Here is a 20,973-nt window from a genome sequence, read left to right as displayed (position 1 = left end):
TATTTTTCAGGACAGAAGCATTAAGACATTTTTACTTAATGAATAGTGCTTTTTTAATTAAAAAGTAACACCTGTTTTAAAAACACACAACTATGTATAAAAACTCATTTTTAACAAACAGCTTAAATAGAAATCACAATTTTCCACCTGGTTATCATAGTTTAAAAATATAATTAGAATGTATTAATGTCCAGATATAATTAGCTTTAAAGAAATATTTAGTAAGAATGGGAATATAGTTTAGTATATACGGGCATATAGTACTTCTCTTCAAGAGAAAAGGTTAAAATATTTTCCACTTGAATAAGGGAATATTAAAAGTGGATTAGATTGTATGTAATTCAGGTTCTATAACTAGAAAGAAAGCTGAAAATGAAAAAAAAAAAAACCTGCTTAAATCCTGGTCTTTTGAAAATGATTTTTACATCTGAAAAAGCTCCAGGTGTCTATAAATATCAAAAAAGTTTTTATACACATTAAATACAGACATATGAAATGAAATACATGATTAGTCTTTTTTTTTTGTAGCATTCTAAATCCCACTGTTAACAAAGTTGTTAAAAAAAAATCCATGTGTGAACTTTGTACTACAGAAATTTGTAACAATTTGTGCTCACTTAATTCCCTTTTGGGCCAATATATTCTACATTAACTATAATTTTCTTCAAAATGCAGAAGGTAGATGGTTTTGCACTTGAATATGTTAAGTTTTATAACAAAGAAGAATCAAATAGCGATTTAGAAACATTAACTGTTTAATGACTGATGGATAATGCTTATTTGTGAGTTGCTGCCAAGGCTGGATGCACTTCTAAGGATATCTAGCTCCATTCTGCCTCCCTGTAGCTCAGAGAATTTTCATGGGTCACTTATTTCCCATTATCTTTCCTCATTTTTCTTTGCTGTTCTTTCCTCTCCCTTCTGCCTAGGTGGTCATCACCACTTGCAGTTCCAACAGCAAGATTCCCACATCATCAAGCAAAAGTGTTTTTTATTTTATTTATTTATACTTTTACTGTAACTCATTCAGTATGAACCCGAAATTTACAAGTAGATGAGACATATTTTTACCGTGCAGTCTGAGCATGACCTGCACTAGGCCTGTGGAGCAATTTAGAAGTTTCTATTTTTAGCAAGTGTAAATTGTTACCAGTAGAGTGGAGCGCTGCTGAAAAGATACCCGAAAATGAGGAGCAACTTTGGAAATGGATAACACGTAGAGATAGAAGAGTTTGGAGGGTTCATAAGAAGATAGAAAAAGTGTGGGTAAGTTTGGAACTCCCTAGAGACTTGTTGAATGGCTTTGACCAAAATGCTGATAAGCATATGGACATGAAATCCAGGCTGAGGTGGTCTCACATGGAGATGAGAAACTTGCTGGGAACTAGAGCAAAGGTGACTCTTGTTATGTTTTAGCAAAGAGACTGGCAGCATTTTTCTCCTGCCCTAGAAATTTGTGGAACTTTGAACTTGACAGTGATGATTTAGGGTATCTGGTGGAAGAGATTTCTAAGCAACAAAGCATTCAAGAGGTGTACTGGGTGTTGTTAAAGGCATTCAGCTTTATAAGGGAAACAGAGCATAAAAGTTTGGAAAATTTGCAGCCTGACCAATGCAATAGAAAAGAAAATTCCATTTTCTGAAGAGAAATTTCAACCAGCTGCAGAAATTTACATAAGTAATGAGGAGTTGAATGTTAATCTTCAAGACAATGGGGAAAATGTCTCCAGAGCATGTCAGAGGTCTTCATGGCAATCTCTCCCATCATAGGCTTGGAGGCCTAGGAGGAGATAGTGATTTTGTGGGCTGGGCCCAGGGTACCTGTGCTGTGTGCAGCCTAGGGACTTGGTGCTCTGTGTCCTAGCAGCTTCAGCCACCGCTGAAAGGGGCCAATGTAGAGCTCATGCTGTGGCTTCAGAGGGTGCAAGCCCCAAGCCTTGGCAGCTTCCAAGTGATGTTGAGCCTGCAATTTGTAACAAGTTGTTACAAATTTCTGTAGTACAAATTTCACACATGGATTTTTTTTAAGAAGTCAGGATTTGGGGTTAGGAAACATCTACCTAGATTTCAGAAGATGTATGGAAATGCCTTAATGCCCAGGGATAAGTTTGCTGCAGGGATGGGGCCCTCATGGAGAACCTCTGCTAGGGCAGTACAGAAGGGAAATGAGGGGTCAGGGCCCCTACACAGATTCCCTGTGACTAATGGAACTGTGAGAAGAGGGCCACCATACTAGAGACCCAAGAATGGTAGATCCATTGACAGCTTGCACTATGTGGCTGCAAAAGCCGGAGACACTCAGTGCCTGTCTGTGAAAGCAGCTGTGAGGGAGGCTGTAACCTGCAAAGCCACACAAGTGGAGATGCCTAAGACCATGGGAACCCACATCTTACATCAGCATAACCTGGATGTGAGACATGGAGTCAAAGGAGATCATTTTGGACCTTTAAGATTTGAGTACCCCACTGAATTTTGGACTTGCATGGGGCCTGTAGCCCCTTTGTTTTGGCTAATGTCTCCCATTTGAAATGGCTGTATTTAACCAATGCCTGTACCACCGTTGTATCTAGGAAGTAAGTAAGTTGCTTTTGATTTGATTTTACAGGCTCATAGGCTGAAGAGGCTTGCCTTTTGTCATATGAGACTTTGTACTGTGGACTTTTGAGTTAATGCTGGAATGAAATAAGACTTTGGGGAACTGTTGGGAACACATGATTGATTTTGAAATGTGAAAACATGAAATTTGGGAGGGTCCATGGCGGGAATGACATGGTCTGGTTCTGTGTCCCCACCCAAATTTCATCTTGTAGCTCACAACATTTCCACATGTGTGGGAGGGACCTGGTAGGAGATAACTGAATCATGGGGGTGGGTTTTTAACATGCTATTCGCATGATAGTGAGTAAGTCACAAAATCTGATGGTTTCAAAAATGGGAGTTTCCCTGCACAAGCTCTCTCTCTTTTTGCCTGTTGTCATCCATGTAAAATGTGACTTGCTCCTCCTTGCCTTTTACCATGATTGTTAGGCCATCCCAGCCATGTGAATCTGTAAGTCAATTAAACAACTTTCTTTTGTAAATTGCCCAGCCTCAGGTATGTCTTTATCAGCAGCCTTAAAACAGACTAACACACCAAGTGACCCATGGTTTTTATGTACATTGAAGTTTGAGAAATAACTACCTTTCCTCTCACAAATTCTGTGACACATAGAAAAGGAACATATTAAGATCACAGCCACATTTCCAAAATGGTAAGAGAGTACAAAACTTAATTTTCTCTGTTGTAAAATACTAGAACTGAAACAACTGGTAAATTAACTTTCAAAAGAAAAATTATTGCATTGCCCTAGTATTATACTATATCATACACACCAAATATATCAGCACACAATAGTAATACATAGTACAATGGAAATTTCTTTTCTTGTATACATAAATATTATGCGAATGTAGTTTTAAAGTTTAAGAAAAGTCCTAATAAAAATAGGCTGTTTGGATATAATATAATTCAAATGGAATATCCAGCAGACCATGTGAGGCCAGGCCAGATATATTTTGTTGTTATATTTATCTGGCTTACTTTTCTATTTTCTAGATCCAGAGCATCCTGGAAGTAAGTGTTATCTTTTCTCTGCTGCCTAGTAGAAGATAGATTGCAGAGTAGACATTCATAAAGTAAATGTTTGTGGAATACATGGATAAATTAATAGCTGGAAATTCATTGTATATGTATTCTGGAAAACACACACACATATGTATAAATAAAAATAAACTCACCAATTTAAAAAAATAAAATAAATATTTTACTACAAATAGCTAGAAAAGAAAAGAAAAACACAGAGAAACAGAAAATGCATATCTTGAAAATAAATAAGAAATAGTTATCCTGGCTAACCTCAGTTAGTTAGCAAAGCACCCAGAATTTTAAATACACTTTTTATAATCCAAGACATATTTCTATAATTGTGCAAAGTTGCTATTTCTAATATGTCAATCAGAAAGTAAAATTGATATTCTAGGATGCTGATGAGCTAATGTTTAATGTGGTGACTAATATTAGTTGAAAAAAATCTAGATGAAGAAATAAAGTTTCAAAAAACTCAAAAGCTGAAACAAAAAAAAACTGCATTTACCAACTCTTTAAATCCAGAACCAATTACGGGCATTGTGGTACTATCAATAATTACACGCTGAGCATATAAATGTAAAATGGCAATTTCAATTTTTGTTTCATCAAGACAAGGAAGAAAGTGAAATTGAATACTAATTAGTGCATGTTTGCCATACACCTGAAAGATTAGAGGGTTACTGTGCTCATTATAAGTCAGTTTAAGCAAAGTAGTCAAAGGTTTCATTTATATTTAAGTGACAAGGGAAATTAACAATGAATGCTCAAATACAGAAAATGTGGTATATCATTAGACTTCATAGAATGTCTTATGCAAGATTTTATCTAATAAAATTAATAAAGTTTTTTCTTCTAAAAATATCTTAGAAAATATATGATTAAAGAATGCATTAACAAAATAAATATTTTGAACACTATCACTAAGTAATTCCTGAATAACAATGTTGAGACTAAGAAAATTACTAAATTTTTTTTTGAGATGGAGTCTAGCTATGTTGTCCAAGCTGGAGTGCAGTGGTGTCATTCTCCTGCCTTAACCTCTTGAGTAGTGGGGTTAAGAGGTGCCTGCAACCACGCCTAGCTAATTTTTGTATTTTTAGTAGAGATGGGGTTACACTGTGTTGGTCAGGCTGGTTTCGAACTCCTGACCTCATGATACATTGGCCTCAATGTATCATGTGCTGGGATTACAAATATAAGCCACCACAACCAGCCAAAAACTCTCAATTTATAACCTAACATCACAACTAAAAAAAAACTAGAGAACCAAGAGCAAACCAATCCAAAAGCTAGCAGAAGACAAGAAGTAACTAAACTCAGAGCTGAACTGAAGACTGAGACATGAGAAGCCATTCAAAAGATCAACTATTGTGAATGGGATTCACTCATGATTTTGCTGTTTGTCTAATATTGGTACATAGGAAATACTTAGGAATACAACTTACAAGGGATGTGAAGGACCTCTTCACGGAGAACTACAAACCACTGCTCTAGGAAATAAGAGAGGACACAAACATATGGAAAAACATTCCATGCTCATGGATAGGAGGAATCAATATCATAAAAATGGCCACACTGCCCAAAGTAATTTATAGATTCAATGCTATCCCCATCAAGCTACCACTGATTTTCTTCACAGAATTAGGAAAAACTACTTTAAATTTCACATGGAACCAAATAAAATAAAATAAAATAAAAGCCTGTATAGCCAAAAGAATCCTAAGCAAAAAGAACAAAGCTGGAGGCATCACACTACCTGACTTCAAAATATACTGCAGTCTACAGTAACCAAAACGGCATTGTACTGATATCAAAACAGATATATAGACCAATAGAACAGAACGGAGGCCTCAGAAGTAATGCCACATATCTACAACCATCTGATCTTTTACAAACCTGACAAAAACAAGCAATGGGGAAAGAATTCCCCGTTTAGTAAATGGTGTTGGGAAAAATGGTTAGCCATATTCAGAAAACTGAAACTGGATCCCTTCCCTACACCTTATACAAAAACTAACTCAGATGGAGTAAAGATTTAAATGTAGGATCTAAAACCATAAAAACCCTAGAAGAAAACTTAGGCAATACCATTCAGAACATAGGCATAGGCAAAGACTTCATGACTTAAACACCAAAAGCAATGGCAACAAAAACCAAAATTGACAAATAGGATCTAATTAAACTGAAGAGCTTCTGCACAGCAAAAGAAATTATCATCAAAGTGAACAGGCAACCTACAGAATGGAAGAAAATTTTTGTAGTCTTTCCATCTGACAAAAGGATATTCTGGATATTCTAATATCCAGAATCTACAAGGAAACTAAATGTACAAGAAAAAAACAAAACAGCCCCATCAAAAAGTGGGTGAAGGATATGAACAGACACTTCTCAACATTTTTGCAGCCAACAAACATATGAGGAAAAGCGCATCGTCACTGGTCCTTAAAGAAATGCAAATCAAAACCACAATGAGATACCATCTCATGCCAATTAGAATGCCGATCATTAAAAAGTCAGGAAACAACAGATGCTGGAGAGGATGGGGAGAAATAGGAATGCTTTCACACTGTTGGTGGGAGTGTAAATTAGTTCAACCATTGTGGAAGACAATGTGGCAACTCCTCAAGGATCTAGAACTAGAGATACTATTTAACCAAGCAATTCCATTACTGGGTATATTCCCAAATGATTGTAAATCATTCTACTGTAAAGACACATGCACATGTATAATTACTGCAGCACTATTCACCATAGCAAAGACTTGGAACCAACCCAAATGCCCATCAATGATAGAGGAGCTAAAGAAAATGTGGCACATATACAACATGGAATACTATGCAGCCATAAAAAAAGGATGAGTTCATGTCCTTTGCAGGGGCATGGATGAAGCTAGAATCCATCATTCTCAGCAAACTAAGACAAAAACAGAAAATCAAACATCACATGTTCTCACTCATAAGTGGGAGTTAAACCATGAGAACACATGGACACAAGGAGGGGAACATCACACACCAGGGCCTGTCGGGGCTTGGGGGGCTAGGGGAGGGATAGCATTAGGAGAAATACCTATTGTAGATGACAGGTTGATGGGTGCACCAAACCACCATTCCATGTGTGTAACTATGTAACAAACCTGCACCTTCCTCACATGTATCCCAGAACTTAAAGTAAAATAAATAAATTTTAAAATCTGATATTTCTTAGTGATACCTATATTTCTTTGAGAAACTGTGTTTGTTTCTCAATAAAAACACCAATTTTGACTTCAGTCTGAAACAGCTCAATTTACTCTGATAGTTTGGAAATTGTCCTGTTTTGCTATTCCATTTAAATTATTAAAAATATTTTTATTACTATTAGAAGATTATAGAACTTGAAAACTTAAGGCTCTTTTTCTTTCATGAAAAAAAATTAGTGTAAACCAAGTCATCTCACTTTTAGTTTGAATTGAAAACAAACCTACAACACCAATAGTTTTATTTTTAACTTGTATAATCCTTTAAGAATTATTAATATTGAATCTGAGTTCAGTAAATTGTTGATCAGACATCACAACATATCCTTCAATTGTAATTTAATGAAAGTTTACTAGTCCAACCTGTGTTGCAATAAACATCCATATTTTTGTATTTGAGAGCTTAAAAATACTGGTCATAAAGAAATTGTAAGGGCTTTGAATAAGCTAATTATATCTTTTGTGTAATCTTTATAGTTCTGGTAACTTGGATAAGATAGTTGTCTTGTTTGATTCAAGCTGTCTAAATTTACAAAGTGATGATAATTATACCTACTGTATAAAATTGTTCTGAGAACTAAATTTAAAAATCACTAAAAAAAAGAAACAAATCCAAGAGTTGGTTATTGAAAATATTAACAAAATAGACAGTTAGCTAGAATAATAAAGAAGAAAATGAAGAAGATCCAAATAAACACAATTAGAAATGACAAAAGGCATACTACAAATAACCATCAGCGACTGCTGTGGACACCTCTATGCACACAAATTAGAAAGTCTAGAATAAATGGATACATTCCTGGAAATATATACCTTCCCAAAACTGAGTCAGGATGAAACTCAATCCCTGAATAGACACATAATAATCTCTGAAATTGAATCAGTAATAAGTAGCCTACCACCAAAGAGAGCCCAGACCCAGGTGGATTCATAGCTGAATTTGAATAGATATACAAACAAGATCTGCTACTATTCCTATTGACACTATTCCAAACAATCGAGGAAGAAGGATTCCTCCCTAACTCATTCTACGAGGCTGACATCATTCTGATACCAACACCAGGCAGACACAACAGAAAAAGAAAACTTCAGGTCAGTATCTTGAATGAATGTCAATGCAAAAATCCTCAGTGAAATACAAGCAAATTAAATCCAACAGCACAAGTAAAAGCTTATCCATGATGAGCAAGTAAGCTTTATCCCCAGGATGTAAGGTAGGTTCAATATATGTAAATCAATAAAAATGGTTAATAACATAAACAGAACTAAAGACAAAGACCACATGATCATCTCAATAGATGAAGAAAAGGCTTTCAATAAAATGTAACACCTCTTCATATTGAAAACTTTCAATTAACTAGGTATTGAAAAAACATACCTCAAAATTATGAATCATATATGACAAACCCACAGCCAACATTGTACTAAATGAGCAAAAGATGGAAGCATTCCTCATGAAAACTGAAACGAGACAAGGATGCCCTTTCCTACCACTTGTATTCAACATAGTATTAGAAGTCCTGTCCAGGGCAATCAAGCAACAGAAAAAAGTAAGTGGCATCCAAATAGGCAGAGAGGAAACCAAACTATCCCTGTTGCAGAGGACATGTCCGTATCTAGAACACCCCACAGTCTAGGCCCCAAAGATCCTTAAGCTGTTAAAGACCTACAGCAAACTCTCAGAGTAAAAAATCAACATACAAAAATCCCTAGCATTCCTATACACCAATAACAGACAAGCCAAGTCAGGAATGCAATCCCACCCACAATTGCTAAAAAACAAAAATAGAAAAAACCCACCTAGGAATACAGCTAATCGGGGAGATAAACCATCTCTACAATGGGAACTACAAAATACTGGTCCAGGAAGTCAGAGATAACACAAACAAATGGAACAACAATTCATTCTGGATAGGAAGAATCAAAATCATTAAGTGGCCATACTACTCAAAGCAGTTTATAGGTTGAATTATCCTAACAAACTACCAATGACATTACTCACAGAATTAGAAAAAACTATCTTCAAATCTCCAAGACAACCCTAAACAAAAACACCACAAGCACAAACAACAACAACAAAAAACCCCACAAAGCTAGAGGTATCATATTACCTGATTTCAAACTATACAATAGGGATACAGTAACCAAAATACTGTTTTTATTCTGATACAAAAACAGACACGCAGTCCAATGGAACAGAATTGAGAGGCCAGGAATAAGGTTGCACAGTGACAACCATCTGATCCTCCACAAACCTGACAAAAACAAGCAATAGGGAAGGGACTCCCTAATCAATCACTGGAGTTGGGATAGTGGTTAGCCATATGCAGAAGATTGAAACCAGACCCTTTCCTTACACCATATACTCAAATCAACTGAAGATGGATTAAAGACTTAAATGTAAAAAACCCAAAGCTACAAAAACTCTGAAAGACAACCTAGGCAATACCATTCTGGACAGAGGAACTGGCAAAGATCCATGAAAAAGACACCAAAAGTAATTGCAACAAAAGCAAAAATTGACAAATGGGATCTAATTAAACTAAAGAGCTTCTGAACAGCAAAAGAAACTGTCAACAGCGTGAACACATAACCTACAAAATGGAAGAAAATTTTTGCAAATTATGCATCTGACAAAGGTCTAATATCCAGCATCTACCAGAAACTTAAATTTACAAGCAAAAAACAAACAACTTCATTAAAAAGTGGGCAAAGGACATAGACACTTTTCAAAAGAAAACAAAAGTGCAGCCAACAATCATAGGAAATAAAACCCCTCAAAATCACTTATTATTAGAGAAACGCAAATCAAAACCACAATGAGATACCATCTCACAACAGACAGAATGGTTATTACTAAAAAGATGCTCATGAGGTTGAGGAGAAAAGGGATGGTTATACACTGTTGGTGGGAGTGTAAACTAGTTCAACCATTTTGGAGATCACTGTGAAGATTCCTCAAAGAACAAAAAACAGAACTAATATTTGACCCAGCAACTGCATTACTGGGTATACACCCAAAGGAATATAAATTATTCTATGATAAAGGCACATGCAAACATATGTTCACTGCAGCACCATTCACAAAACAAAGACATGGAATCAACCTAAATTCCAGTCAATGGTAGACTGGGTAAAGAAAATGTGGTACATAGACACCATGGAATAATATGCAGCTACAAAAGAGACCATGTCTTTTATAGGAACATGAATGAAGGTGGAGGCCATTATCCTTAGCAAACTAATGCAGGAACAGAAAACCAAATACCACATGTTTTCCCTTATAAGTGGGTACTGAATGATGAGAACATATGGATACATTGATGAGAATAACAGATAGTGGAACTTATGTGAGAGTGGAGGATGGGGGGAGTAAAAGGACCAGGAAATATAACTAATGGATACTAGGCTTAATGCCAGCATGACAAAATAACATGTACAACAAAACCCCATGACATAAAATATATCTATATAACAAGCCTGCACAGGTACCCCTGAACCTAACATAGAAGTTTTTTAAAAAAAGAAATTGGTAAAGTTTTGTAAAAAATAACTTTAAAAATATATTATTAAAGAATACAATTACGAAATAAATACACTGAATATAAGTATTAAGTATTTACTGAACAATAATTTTTAGTTTTTCACCTATTATATTTGAGGTTTTTACTCTAATATAAAGCTTTTCATATTTACTTAAACTGGTTTTCTCTGAATTCATTACCATCTTCAGACCAAAAGCAAATCATCATCCTACTGACCTTAAGAAAAAAATAAGTTGTAACTATTATTCTTAAGAGGATAAACAGTCATATTTAATCCAAAATTCTCACAATGTTGACTACTGTCCTGTTCCATTAAGGTTATTTCTGCCTATAGCCACTGGGATAAAGGGAATTTAATGTTCATGCAATACTTTGAAAAGAAGAATGATGCATAGTGTTAAGTAGGTAATACATCGACAAAGTAAAGTGAAGAATCTGGATATGAAACATTAATAAGGTATTTCTCAAAGTAAACATAGAAAAAGCATGCTATTTATGGCTTATAGAAAGATGGCAATCACTGAAGCTCACAAACATAATTTGTGAAACAGAAACCCCGATGTAAACTGGCGATATCATCTCTCAACTGTTCTGAATTTCAACTATGAATATTAATGTCTAAAGTTTTATCATGAGCACAATATTACAAATGCATTTCAACTAGAGTGATTAAAATGTGTTTGGAATGATTATTCATTAGTAAATATAATACAATCATTTTCTATTATTCTGTGGATATTTTAAACCTTAATTGATCCTTCATGAGTCTGTGATCAAAAATGTATAGATGTGCCATTTCCACTATCTGGAGTTCTTTTTGCACACGTGGCTATAGATTGAAAAAGTCAAATGTAACTTAAGATGCAATTTTAACAAATTCACGTAAATATAAATTCATAAAACAAAACAAGAACTTCAGGTAACCTTATAGAGCTCTATAGATAAAATGAATGTATATGTGAAATATAAGAATGCCTAAGCAACCTGAACAAATGAAGTTTCTGAAAGAATTTTGTTTTTCAAGTATGAAAGTCTTGCTTCTTAGCCAAAAATCAATTTTCTTTTATACCAAATGCCTGCAAACTAGTCCTTGTATAGTATACATAATTAGGTCACATCAGGGATTTCTACGTTTCTTTGACTTAAAATATGTAGTAAACAAAACAGATCAATCACCTAAATTAATTAAAATCTGCAACATCTTCCTACTCTAGTGGAATAAGGATAATATCTTTTAGTATAACTCCTGAAGCACAGCAAACTTATACACTAAATTTTAACACATCCCTCCAGCAACCTTTATTCAAGTCATGTATTTTCTACATAATATTTCCCAGATTGTCATGTAGCAACTTTGATTAGGCTGTTCCCTGGATGTTTATTCTCTACTGAGAGCCATCTTCTCAAGCCTAGCTCAAAAGCCATCTGCCCCAGATGAGTTTCTCAAGATAATTCATGAATTCCTCCTCTGACCATAGTATGCAGAATTGTTCCTCCCTTTAGTACACATCAATGACTTGTTACATGGTTATTAATGTGCTTTCCCCAACAGAGGTGTAGTGTTTCACAGGCAGCAGTTTTGTTCATCTTTTTGTATTCCTAGCACATAGTTCATCTGAATGCTCAAAAAGCATTGAAATGTACAGAAATATAAGTTCTGGGCCTTGCTACCCTCTCTGGGAAATCACTTAATATCTCAATATACTGTTGTTTTCTCCTATTTTAAAAAATAGCTGGATGATGAAAATCAATAAACTATGAATTGAAACATCCTCAGCTATTAAAAGAAGGTGCATTTGAGGTATTATCATAATTTATGGTGTATTTTATACCTGACCTTTTGTACCCACTTCTTAGAGATAGAAAAAATAAATGTAATTTTTATGTTCCTGAAATATCATAAGTTGCTGTTAAATGTTAGCACAGTATAAATGAACACACGACATACAGAAAGTCTCCTTCTTTGATAAGCACCTTAAAATAGCGGTATTTATATGAGAATATTTTTAACGTTTTTGATCCCTTTAACCAAATCCTTAACGGAATGTGCATGTTTTTTACTTTTCAGAGTTGGGAGCTAATTTGAACTCTTCACTAAATTACCCTTTCCTCTGACCATAAAGAAGAGTCACACTGAGTTCCTAACTTGTCACTTTTTAAAATGACCAGAATCTGGGCCAGGCGCAGTGGCTCATGCCTGCAATCCCAGTACTTCAGGTGGCCGAGGCAGGTGGAACACCAGGTCAGGAGTCCCAAGACCAGCCTGACCAACATGGTGAAACCCCATCTCTACTAAAACTGCAAAAATTAGCTGGGTGTGGTGGTGTGCTCCTGTAATTCCAGCTACGCAGGAGGCTGTGACAGGAGAATCCCTTGAACCCAGGAGGTGGAGGTTGCAGTGAGCCGAGATCATGTCACTGCACTCCAGCATGGGTGACAGAGGACTCCATTTCAAAAAAAAAAAAAAAAACCTGGAAACCTTTAAAAATGAATTGTAACATTAACCTTGTCCCACCCCATCTGTTACCTGAATCCATGGCCATCTATCATTTTCTGCAGCTGTCCACGCATTTATAAGCCCCTTCTTATTAAGACGTGCATAGTAGGGATACCATTTTTGGAGACCAAAAAGAGCTCGGTGAGTAGAGGAAGCGGTGATTTGCTGGTTTGATATAATTCCACCTTCAATTCCCAATGGGCCTGAGCATTCTGGGAACAAAATAAAAAATATATATATGAATGGATTAGAAATAATGCATATACAACACGTGTCTGTTAGATTTGATAGGAGATTTTTTTTAATTGATTTGAATTTGTACCACCATGCCATTTACTCCTCATCCTCTTTACAGATCTGTTATTGATCTCTACATTAAGGAAATAATTCTTGCTTCTCATGACACTGTTCTTTCTTTGCTTTGAAAGTAGTCACTTAATAGATGCTTTCCTTTTGCATTATGATTCTGCTGTCTGTACTGATAGCTTTTCGGTTTTGATCACATCAACAAAACCATAATGCTCTTTAAAGACATATCTCATATTTTATATTCCTGGAGACTAGCATGTCTTACAAATTATAAGCTCTCAAGAAATATATTTCCATCCATTATTTCTTGATTATCATACAGCTGAGCTTTTTGTCAAAGTCATTTTTGTAGTAATTTAGCATTTCTCATTACTATACATTTTATAACTTAAATGTTTACACCCACCATCAGTTATGCTTCCACAACAAAAGGAAAATGTGCAAATCTGTTAAAATTTAAAAATATTATAATACCCAATGATATGTTATCAATTTTAAAATATATGTAGACACATTATTTTTATAAAGAGAGCAGGTAAACCCTCTGACAACATTATACATGACAAAGTGTACAACTCAGTAAATCAAGATATTAAAATATTTCTTTCTAGCACTTTAGTTCCAAATTCACAATTCTACATATTGGGATTCTGCACATATATCTTTAAATTTGCAACTGAGAAACAAGACAAGTTTACAATGAAATTTTAAAATACTAATATTTAAAGCATATTATGCTCAAATGATATGTTCTCAGATACCAAATGTGTTTAGTTTTTTAAATTAGAAATGAAATGAATCCATCTTAAAAATTATGTATTTGTATTATATATATATAATTATATATATTTAAATTCTTAATTGCCTTGTAAAATTTCAGCAGAAGGTACATTTGTTTTAAATTCAATTTTGAAAATTCTGAATAAGTAGGGATATGATATAATAAAAGATTTTCTTAATTTCATTAACATTTCATATACTATACTGAATATTTTGCCAATTTAGATTTGTATAATATATATTGATAATCATGATAAAAATATGCTAAAATAATTTGTCAGAATTTCTGAAAATAAGAAAGAAGCAAATTGCCACTGTTAAATATCAGTATAGAAAAGTCAACTTGATTGGTGATTATGACCAAGTAGATTTTAGATTTTAATTACTATCAAATTCCAACATTTGTGAGTAATTAAATGTTTATGCTTAGATTGAGGCTGAAAATATGAAAAAAATTAGCAGCTGAATCATAAAATTTTTGCAAGTTAGGAAGACATTTCTCAATGGCAACATTTTTTCATTGTCATAAACATGCTCCTTTTTCTAACCCATGCTCAGGTAGTAAGTAGCTCTGATGGCTTTCAAATTTTTAAACAGTTTTTTACAAAGAGGATAAAAATATATGGATAAGTAATCATCTTAATCAGAATGTATTAGTAAAAGATGACACTAATAAAGTAAAAATTGCATCTTTGCCATTGACAAAAAAATTACTTGGTATGTTAAATTTAAACAGTAAGATTTTTTTAAACATGTAATTCGGATTGTTTAGGACTTTATTAAGGCATACTGTATTACTTTAGAATCATTAAATTAAAAAGCCATAGAATTGAAGTCTTAAGACCTGCAAATAATAATCTGATTTTCACATTCCAAGAAACTCAATGTTGAAAGTTCAGGTATTGATTCTTTGGACTCTTATTTTGCTTTCCATTTGAAACTTCAAGATCTTTACAGACTTCACAAATGTACTAAGAAACTTTCATGATGACACTCTGATTTTAATAATGGCAGGAGCTTATTTAGCTTTTTAAGAATACTGTAATCACAGGGGTCTCAAGCATCTTGTCCTTGATTTGTACGATGTTTTGATGGAAAAATGAAGCAGGAAGAGAGATCTTTTATTGCAGGCCATTTACTGTAGTCCAGTAAGTAGACTTGAGGAGCCAGAGGGCCAGAATTGATCATGAAATTATATGGCAGACTTAAAAATAACTCTGTGCCATTTGGTTGCATACCTCTAAAGACCTTATGCTGAACTAAACATCATCACAGAATTTGTAACTATTTTAAAACAGAGAGTAGATCTAATCACAATATCCCATAATTCTACTTCGTTGGTTAATCTATCAGCCTCCCTTTAGTAGTAACATATCAGGAAACACATTGGCTCTGAATTGTTGTGTTATCATATAAGACAAATACCAATAAGCGATTTTGAAAATATACATGCATAGCTCACTCTGCCATAAGGCTCCCAATCTTTGCAATGCTTTCTAGTCAATCACATTAATTTTTTAAAACAACAACAACAACAAAAACACCTAATTCAGGCCGGGTGCAGTGACTCAAGTCTGTAATCCCAGCACTTTGGGAGACTGCGGCAGGCGGATCACCTGAGGTCAAGTCTGAGACCAGCCTGGCCAACATGGTGAAGCCCTGTCTCTACTAAAAATACAGAAATTACCTGGGCTGGAGATATATACCTGCATTCCCGGCTACTTGGGAGGCTGATGCAGGAGAATCGCTTGAACCCAGGAGGCAGAGGTTGCAGTGAGCTGAGATAGCACCACTGCACTCCAGCCTGGGCAACAGAGCGAGACTCCTTCTCAAAAAACAAAATGTGAAACAACAAAAATACCCCAACTGTGTGTATATATATATATATACACATTGAATGTGTATATATATATATATATACATTGAATGTATATATTTACATGATATATTTATATACGGCTTTATTTTATACAAAGTATTTTTGCATGAGCTATCCCATTGTCATGGTGTCAAATTTGCGGCATTACCAGTCCTCAATTCTATATTGTTGCTTTAAACAAATAAACAAACAAAAATACCCCTCAAAAAAACAATTTCCAACATTTGCATACCATACATCACCCATTACATACTGATGTAAGTGATATCTGTCACTCACATACAGTCAAAAAAGTCCACCAAAAGAAGCAACACTGTGATGGGAATTCTTGAATGAAGTGTTAGTCTGTGAGTTTTCAATATATTGCCTTGAGTTAGTGATCCTGCATTTTCCTACTTTTTAAAATTGATGTTATGATGACACTTATTTATCAGTTGTGAGGAAGTCAGAATATAAAAGCTTTGCTTTTGGAACTATAAATTGCTGAAAAAACCATGAGCTTGGTCCTGTAAGGTTATTTGCATGCTTCTCTTTAGAGGATCTCAATTGAGGTAATCTTGTCTTTTTAGCGCCTTTCAAGTCGAAGCCCCTTTCAAGTAGAAGAAGGTATTTCTCAATGTTACATCCTTAGATGCTCATGGTCACTTAGACACAGAAAAAGCCCAATCAATATGCACCAAACGTTGTTACTGGTGCCTTATTTTTCTCCTAAACAGTAAAGTAATAAGCAAATCCAAGCCTTATATTTATTTCATTATGCAAAGTTGTCACAACAGCACACTTTCTTCACTAATCATGTGGACTACAATCAAATGGGTGTCATCATAATAAAAGGTTCAAAATCCAATTTCCTTTTGCCTGTGCTATCCACTTCCCCAATATCCTCTTAAATTCAACAGTTATAAAAACCAGCGAAGGAATTACAATTCATAATGCAAATGATTATACACACAAGATTAAGTGGCCTTAAACAATTAATAACAAGATGCTTAAGAGAAAGATAATATAAAAATATACACTGCTTTTACTATGAACAAATGAGAGAAAATATTTGAAATGATAATTGATGAAGTAAATAATGTCAGATGAGAACTCTGAAGTTTTAAAAGTGTACCCACATGTGTTTTATCATATAATCTTTGAAATAATACTTCAAGAAAAGAATGTTATCAGGCCTATTTCATGAATGAGAAAAAATATGAGGAGGCAAGTTAAGTCTGCAAAAGATGACACTGGAATTTAATGTGAAGAGTTCAGTGATTCTTCAAAATTTGACTCAGATCTTTTTCTTCTGCTATATTATGTGAGGCATACATACTTACACATCCTAGGGAAGGCAACAGGACCATTAACATGGAGTAAGCATATAAGATATCACTAGTAACATTCAGGATGTCACAGAGCTTTCACAAGTTGGGATCCATTATAACAGTATATGACAATGTATGGCACTGATATGATATGGCTCTGTGTCCCCACCTAAATATAATGTTGAATTGTAATCTCCAGTCTTGAGGGAGGGACCTGGTGGGGCGTGATTGGATCATGGGGATGGGGCTTCCTCTTTGCTATTCTCATAATGGCGAGTGAGTTCTCATGAGATCTGGTGGTTTAAAAGTGTGTGGCACTTCTGTTTTCCATGTTCTCCTGCTGCCATGGGAAGATATGCTTGCTTTCCCTTTGTCCTTCCACCATGATTGTAAGTTTCCTGGTCCCCCCCCAAACATACTTCCTACACAGCTTGCAGAATGGTGAGTCTATTATTTTCTTTATAAATTATCCAGCCAGTTCTTTATAACAATGTGAGAATGAGCACAATTTATTAACAGGCATTCAGTCATAGAATTAAATACTGAGAGAGTTTACAGTGTGTGTGTATACCCTAAGGTGTTAAAATAAACCCGATACCATCATTGGCCTATATTCTGCTTATCTAACATGGATAGGCTGATTCTGTTCTTATTAATTTATTGACCCCCAAGTATATGCTCATCCATCCATCACTCCATCCATTAATCTATCATCTGTTCATTTAATTCAGTTTTGAAAATACATATTTATTGAAGCCCTTCTACATACTGGACATGTTTCTAGGTAGTGATGTGGGGGAAAATAAGGCAGAAAGGTCTCTGCTCTTAAAAGATTCATATTCTAGTGGAGAGAAAAATAATAAATAAACACCTAAATAAATAAGAAAATATCATGAAGTGGTATGTGCTATGAAGGAAAAAAGAAGGGTGAATCAAGTGTGGGTGTCAGGTGATCAGAGGTGGCCTTGTTGAGAGGTGACACCAAGTCTGATCTCTGAATGGGAAGCAGGAGCTGGCTACGTTTACAGTACTGGTTTCCTCAACGGACTTCAGTGTAATGAGGAAACACATAGAAATAATATTTTTATATAACATGGCAGATGCTCTGATGGTGAATGCAGAAGTTTCTGCAGGAGAAGAGAAGAGGGAATAATTACCTAACTTGGGGCTCTGGGAAGGATTCCTGGAAAAGAATGTGAGCCCACACTGTGAGAAAGAAGAAAGGATAGACACAGACAGGGAACAGGCTGCTGTGATGAGGGAAGCAGAGGCAGTTCAGCATCACTAGACCAAGATGGGTTGGTGGGGGAATGGTTAAGAGGTGAGGTGGAGAAGTAGAAAAATGCTAGATTATTTTGTGGACGACTGGGCTGATAGAATTTGTTTCCCTTAGCGATGGGGAGTTTTTGAAGAACTCTATGGCCATATTCTCATTTAATTTATATCATTCCCCTTATGCCATAAAGAGTATATTTAAGAGGGGACAAAACTATGGCCAAAGAATAAGCTACTACGGTTGTCCATGTGTAAAATATTGCAGGTCTGAAAGAGCTGAAAGAGGGGTGGAGAAGAGGAAGAGCTCAAAAATATTTAAGAGGTAAAAGTAGGCAGAACTAGTAATGATTAGATGCAAAATAGAGGAGGGGAAATGGAATGTCCGAGTTTCAAAGGGTCCAGAGTACAAACATAGGTGTTTCTTTAAGATTGGCCATGTTTCACAAATAACACCACTGGACCTAATTCCTCTCTTACAATTCAACAAAAGTCGTTTTTGCTGTTGGATTGAACGTGGAAGGATCTACTTGTCTCGCCTTCTCTTGCTATACTGATTTTGGTGGGCTACTCTCAACATCTCTCATATCAACCAGGCTGCAGGGACAGGATTGGGATGTGAAAACCTGATTCTATGCTCAAATCATGCCCAGTACTTTCCTGGTCCGCAACTCTTCCACTTGTTTATGTTTGCCCATCTGTATTCCCACAAGAGGGAGAACCCCGTGGCAGGCAAAGACTATATATATTCCTCACAGTATCTAGCAGCAAGCTTCAATTTTAGTGAACATTTAATAAATATTTGCAGAGGGAATTACTTTTTAAAAATAAACATGGACCGGGCACGGTGGCTCAAGCCTGTAATCCCAGCACTTTGGGAGGCCGAGGCAGGTGGATCACGAGGTCAAGAGATCGAGACCATCCTGGTCAACATGGTGAAACCCCGTCTCTACTAAAAATACAAAAAATTAGCTGGGCATGGTGGTGTGTGCCTGTAATCCCAGTACTCAGGAGGCTGAGGCAGGAGAATTGCCTGAACCCAGGAGGCGGAGGTTGCAGTGAGCCGAGATCGCACCATTGCACTCCAGCCTGGGTAACATGAGTGAAACTCCGTCTCAAAAAAAAATAAAATAAAATAAATAAATAAATAAATAAACATGAAAGGTAAATAATACAAATTGCAGGTAATAGGGTGGAATTTTATTTGCATACTTCATTTTTAATTAAAAAAATCACTTAGACTTACATGCTCTCAAAGGTACACAGATACAGAGGCCTTCTTTAGAAACTGTTACATGCTGAGTAAAGAAAAAGAACACTTCTTTATTAATTAAACAAATGGAACTGATGGTGGACTGGGTCTCTTTTCTTTCAAAACGCTGCTACACAGCATTACTAGGTATTTCTGAAATTCCCCATTGTTACCTTTAGAGAGGGCACAGTGGCGATTCAATCAATGCTGAATACAAAAGTAGAACACGGTAGTAGACTATGATAATCTGCATTTCCTGGCTGCAAGATCTGTGTTTATGTATTCTTGGTATTGTTCTTGCTTTTGTCAGGTACGACAATAATCCTAAATTAATGAGTCCATCCAACATTGGCTACCAGAGGCTTTTAGGCATCTTTTACATAGTCATTTAAAATAACTACATTGCCTGAATTGTCTGAGTGGACTGGAAATGCTTTCTGAACTGATACCCTGCTGTTCAGACTAACGCTGAGCAAGTGAGTCACCTGGAAAGTTGAGCAGGAGCAGCTGGGCTAGCTGGGGCCAGGCTTCAAGTGCATCCCCAGAGCAACGTTTCTGCTTTGGCCAAGTGGGATGTGAATAAAATAGCTTCAAAGTGGAGTCCTTCTCACTCTGCAAGCTCATTCTCTGGAGTGTGGCAAAGAATGGCTTCTGCATTTTATTGATCCCGCAGCTGACAAGTAAGCAGTGCCTCAAGATGTCTCACATCTTGTTCCTGAGTGTGCTGATTAAGCCTTTCAAATAAGTGAGATGCACAGCTGAATCCGTAACAGGAATGTACTGCTTTCATTTGCTCTATCTCAATATCCAGACATCTTCAGAATGAAAGGATTTCAAATTAGAGCCATGTAAGAAACAAATCTCCTTTAAACATCTCCAGTCCTCCCTTTCTCTGAGCATCTCGTCTTATAGGAGTGAGTCCTCTGCTGTGCTTAGCATAGCATGATAATTGTGCTGAATGCAAGCGCTGGTGAATGGATTACTGATGACCTCCAGTACTGTAGAAATTAATGCTGATTCAAATGTAAGCTTTCCTCTGTGCCACTTGGACCACAGCCTTTCCTTTATTCCTAGCATTTGTTTTATTTTAGAGTTGTCTTGAGACCAGGCTTTAATTGGTGAGGGAGGGATCAAGGTCACTCTTTCTCATGCTGTGGCCTGAGGGTTAAAAGCAACCCTAAATATTTTTTTTTTTTTTTTTTTTGGATGAGTCTTGTCAGCTAAGCCGCTGTGCATTTGATTTGATTTCTCTCAAGGCTATCATTT

At 35.7% G+C, this 20,973-nt stretch overlaps 1 protein-coding gene across 2 annotated transcripts in view; it reads right to left on the bottom strand.

Moving 5' to 3' along the window:
- The window catches only part of EDIL3 (EGF like repeats and discoidin domains 3), a 439,880-nt gene that overhangs the window by 144,198 nt on the left and 274,709 nt on the right, over nucleotides 1-20,973 (bottom strand). For both annotated transcript variants that reach the window (XM_032276660.1, XM_032276661.1), the window contains one exon: nucleotides 12,936-13,117. In XM_032276660.1, coding sequence (XP_032132551.1) covers nucleotides 12,936-13,117 — 182 coding nt within the window. The remainder of the gene's footprint in view (nucleotides 1-12,935; nucleotides 13,118-20,973) is intronic.

Source organism: Sapajus apella, unplaced genomic scaffold (genome assembly GCF_009761245.1).
Source record: "Sapajus apella isolate SASKATOON/1434 unplaced genomic scaffold, GSC_monkey_1.0 scaffold1, whole genome shotgun sequence".
NCBI lineage: Eukaryota > Metazoa > Chordata > Mammalia > Primates > Cebidae > Sapajus > Sapajus apella.
This window is presented reverse-complemented; position numbering and strand designations above follow the sequence as displayed.